Here is a 4666-nt window from a genome sequence, read left to right as displayed (position 1 = left end):
ACTCACGACTGACTCCAACACTTGGACGGAGATGCTGTGGACGGGCGAAGCCGCTCTCGCGCTCGTGGCTACGCTACGTTTGCATTTGTTGGTCCGGCAGTCCGGCAAGCATGGGCTCCACTCCGGCACATGGGCAGTTTGACCAAAGAAGATAAGTGGTGTCACTCAAACGGGAGTGTGAGGCTACGAGCCCATGGCCATTGCTTGACTTCTCAACAACACGACAGTAGGACACACCATATAGTATACGTCCCTGTTCTCTGTCCGGGTGCATGCACTGAAATTTCTGTTGAGATCCCACCACGACTATGATCGATTGCATTATTGCATCTGCATATTTCGCCGCGCGTCCACCGGATTGTTGCCGCCAGCCGAGCCTATATCATGCACGGTTCTGAGATATTTATGGAGAGAGATCTTGGAGCTTCCTCCTCACCCGGTCACCCCCACACGAGAAGCAGTGCAGCTAGCCTACCACTACCAGGACACCATCTCAACTCAACGGTAGCTCGCCATGGCGACGTCTCCTTCCCCTAAGAAGGTACTGCTATACTCTCCCACCAGTCCATATGGTCACTGACTCTGTAGCACAGAATGCAAGGCATGGAGGAGATCCGCTTCCCGGCGCAGCCTGACTGACCCTCTAACTACGTTGCGCGACAAGCAGGTGCTGCTGCCGATCGTTGCCGGCACGGAGCCTATCGAGGCGTCCATCCCCATCGACATCCTCCGCCGCGCCGGCGCCAACGTCACCGTCGCTTCCGCAGGTGACGCCCTTCTCGTCGAGATCATGTACGGCGTCAAAATATTGGCCGACGAGCTCCTGGTTGACTGCGCCGCCGCTTCCTACGACCTCATCGTCCTCCCCGTACGCATGCAGATGCCTATACTCCCTCCGTTTCTATTTAATCTGCATATCAACTTTGCAATAATCCTACACCTACAGACAGGTTACAAAAGTTTTACGGAACATTTCAACTAATAACCTGCCCAATTTCACTGGGTGGGTCGGTCTGTTTTCTACTCCATCCGTCCGGAAATACTTATTTTGAAAATAGATAAAATGAATGTATCTATAACTAAAATAAGTCTAGATACATTCATTTCTAGGACAAGTAATTCCGAACGGAGGGAGTAATATCCAATCCTAGTCTGTAGCGACCAGATCTCAAACAGTCTGTACTGCTGTGCACCAGTGTCATCCCTGGATCAGTAATGCTGACACGCACAGTACAAATGGAGGATTTATAACAGAGTAGCAATCACACACTTATTACAACGAATATCTCAAAAGAGAATAAGTATGATAAATATGGCTTAAGGCCATCTAATACGATAACAGCGGAAGACTTGGAAGAATAGTGAGTCCATCAACTCCAACGGCATCACTGAGTATAAGACCACGACCTAAGGCACCTTACTCGTCGTCTGAAAAGTCTGCAACATGAAACGTTGCAGCCCGAAAACAGGTCAGCACATGGAATATGCTGGCAATGTAACACATAGAGAGTAATGAACATAATAATGCTATACTACATGCATATATGGCTGGTAGAAAGCTCTATGGTTACAGTTTTGCGAAAAGCCAGTTTTTTCCTACTATAAAGGAATAAATTTTATTTAACTATCATGGTGGTTGTTAAACATTGAGATGGTTGACAGCATCTCAATCCCAATTAAGTATCATCATTAACCCAACAAAATTAATTAAAGTAACATGATGAGATTCACATGATAATCCAAGTACTAGATACTCAAGATGTCCATAACCGGGGACACGGCTAACCATGATTAGATTGTACACTCTGCAAAGGTTTGCGCACTTTTCCCCACAAGACTCGATCGCCTCCGCTTGATTCTCGCACTACATGATGTTTGAGAAACGGATGACCGAGACACAGTCTTTCAGAAGTGTTTGCACCTTACGAATGGGTAGACCGATACACCTACATCCCCTACATCTGCTAGTCTACCACTGTAAGAGTTCACACAACTTAATCAACTATGCTAGAGCCCATAATAGCTTGTGGCTGCACACGGAAGTTTCTAGCATGAATAATCTCATGATCCCTTTGAACCTGGGTGGCGGTCCAAAAGAAAACAGGCAATCTTGGAATACCCAGGTACCTCAATCCACCCAGATGTGAGTTTTAGTTGCCACCTTAAGTTTAACCGTATATTAACAATCTCACATCTGTCATGGATATCTCTCAAACCCAATCCACGTCTACAAGCATAGCATAGCAATATAAGCAACGTAGAAGTAACTCCCAAGGGTTTGATAATAAAACAGGTGATAGGTACTACCTCAACTACTTCCCAATACCCACAATTTAATTAGATCCTAACCATGCAATGTTTGAGGGTTGATCTAATGCAACAAAACTGGGTAGTTGTGACGCCCCCGATTTGACCGTACACTAATCATGCACGCAAATGTGTACGATCAAGGTCAGGGACTCACGGGAAGATATCACAACACAACTCTACAACATAAATAAGTCATACAAGCATCATAATACAAGCCAGGGGCCTCGAGGGCTCGAATACAAGTGCTCGATCACAGACGAGTCAGCGGAAGCAACAATATCTGAGTACAGACATAAGTTAAACAAGTTTGCCTTAAGAAGGCTAGCACAAACTGGGATACAGATCGAACGAGGCGCAGGCCTCCTGCCTGGGATCCTCCTAACTACTCCTGGTCGTCGTCAGCGGCCTGCACGTAGTAGTAGGCTACTCCAGTGTCGTAGGTGTCGTCGTCGACAGTGGCGTCTGGCTCCTGGACTCCAACATCTGGTTGCGACAACCAGATAGAAAGGAAAGGGGGAAAAGAGGGAGAGAGGCAACCGTGAGTACTCATCCAAAGTACTCGCAAGCAAGGAGCTACACTACATATGCATGGGTATATGTGTAAAGGGGCATAACAGTGGACTGAACTGCAGAATGCCAGAATAAAAAAGGGGGATAGCTAGTCCTGTCGAAGACTACGCTTCTGGTCATCTCCATCTTGCAGCATGTAGAAGAGAGTAGATTGAAGTCCTCCAAGTAGCATCGCATAGCATAATCCTACCCGGCGATCCCCTCCTCGTCGCCCTGTTAGAGAGCGATCACCGGGTTGTATCTGGCACTTGGAAGGGTGTATTTTATTCAGTATCCAGTTCTAGTTGTCATAAGGTCAAGGTACAACTCCGGGTCGTCCTTTTACCGAGGGACACGGCTATTCGAATAGATAAACTTCCCTGCAGGGGTGCACCACATAACCCAACACGCTCGATCCCATTTGGCCGGACACACTTTCCTGGGTCATGCCCGGCCTCGTAAGATCAACGCGTCGTAGCCCCACCTAAGCACAACAGAGAGGTCAGCACGCCGGTCTAACCCTATGCGCGCAGGGGTCTGGGCCCATCGCCCTATGCACACCTGCACGTTGCGTACGCGGCCGGAAGCAGACCTAGCCTAGTGGCGTTCCAGTCCAATCCGGCGCGCGCCACTCATTCGCTGACGTCACGAAGGCTTCGGCTGATACCACGACGCCGGGATACCCATAACTACTCCCGCGTAGATGGCTAGTGCGTATAGACCAAATGGCCAGACTCAGATCAAATACCAAGATCTCGTTAAGCGTGTTAAGTATCCGCGAACGCCGACCAGGGCCAGGCCCACCTCTCACCTAGGCGGTCTCAACCTGCCCTGTCGCTCCGCCCCAAAGATCCACTTGCGGGTACTCCTACGAGCCGACCCGACTTTAGTCATCACATGTGTCATGTATATAGTATATAAGTATATACCCGTGATCACCGCCCAGGTGATCACGGCCCGATAGTATAGCACAGCAGATGGACAAGAATGTAGGGCCACTGATGGAAAACTAGCATCCTATACTAAGCATGTAGGATTGCAGGTAAAGGTAACAACAGTAGTAGCAAGGATGGGCTATGCATCAGGATAGGATATCGGAAAGCAGTAACATGCTACACTACTCTAATGCAAGCAGTATAGAGAAGAATAGGCGATATCTGGTGATCAAGGGGGGCTTGCCTGGTTGCTCTGGCAAGTAGGAGGGGTCGTCGACTCCGTAGTCGAACTGGGCAGCAGCAGTGTCGGTCTCGTAGTCTACCGGAGAGAAGAGGGGGGAAGAAACAGTAAATACAATGCAAACATAAGCATGACGATGCGTGACATGACAATGAGCGGTGCTAGGTGTGCCCTAACGCGACAGTAGGTGGTACCGGCGAAGGGGGGGACATCCGGGAAGTATTCCCGATGTTTCGCGTTTTCGGACAAACGGACCAGAGGGGGAAAGTTGCTAGTTCGATAGGTTAGGGAGGTGTGGTGGACGAACGGACTGCGTATTCGGATTCGTCTCGTCGTTCTGAGCAACTTTCATGTAGAAAACATTTTCATCCGAGTTACGGTTTAAAAGATATGAATTTTCAAAGATTATTTGAATTTCTGGAATTATTTGAATTTTATTAAAAATGAATTATGACGTCAGCATGATGTCATGCTGACATCAGCAGTCAACAGGGGTTGACTAAGTCAAACTGACATGTGGGTCCAGTGGGACCCACCTGTCATTCTCTGTTTAGGTTAATTAGGGTTTAGCTAAATAATTATTATTAAATTAAATTAATTATCTAATTAGATTAATTTAAACAGGATTAAT

The 4666-nt window shown here is 47.7% G+C and overlaps 1 protein-coding gene across 2 annotated transcripts in view; it reads left to right on the top strand.

The window, feature by feature from the left end:
* The first annotated feature begins 272 nt into the window (after positions 1-272).
* The window catches only part of LOC123077728 (protein DJ-1 homolog B), a 14779-nt gene continuing 10385 nt past the window's right edge, over positions 273-4666 (top strand). The window contains exons 1-2 of one of the 2 annotated variants that reach the window (XM_044500039.1): positions 273-541; positions 668-868. In XM_044500039.1, the coding sequence (XP_044355974.1) occupies positions 515-541; positions 668-868 (228 nt within the window). In that variant the 5' untranslated portion in view covers positions 273-514. The remainder of the gene's footprint in view (positions 542-667; positions 869-4666) is intronic. The other variant, XM_044500040.1, reaches the window with a different exon arrangement.

This window comes from Triticum aestivum, chromosome 3D (assembly GCF_018294505.1).
Source record: "Triticum aestivum cultivar Chinese Spring chromosome 3D, IWGSC CS RefSeq v2.1, whole genome shotgun sequence".
Lineage (NCBI taxonomy): Eukaryota > Viridiplantae > Streptophyta > Magnoliopsida > Poales > Poaceae > Triticum > Triticum aestivum.
Note: the sequence above shows the minus strand (reverse complement) of the source record. Positions and strands in the feature narration are given on the sequence as shown.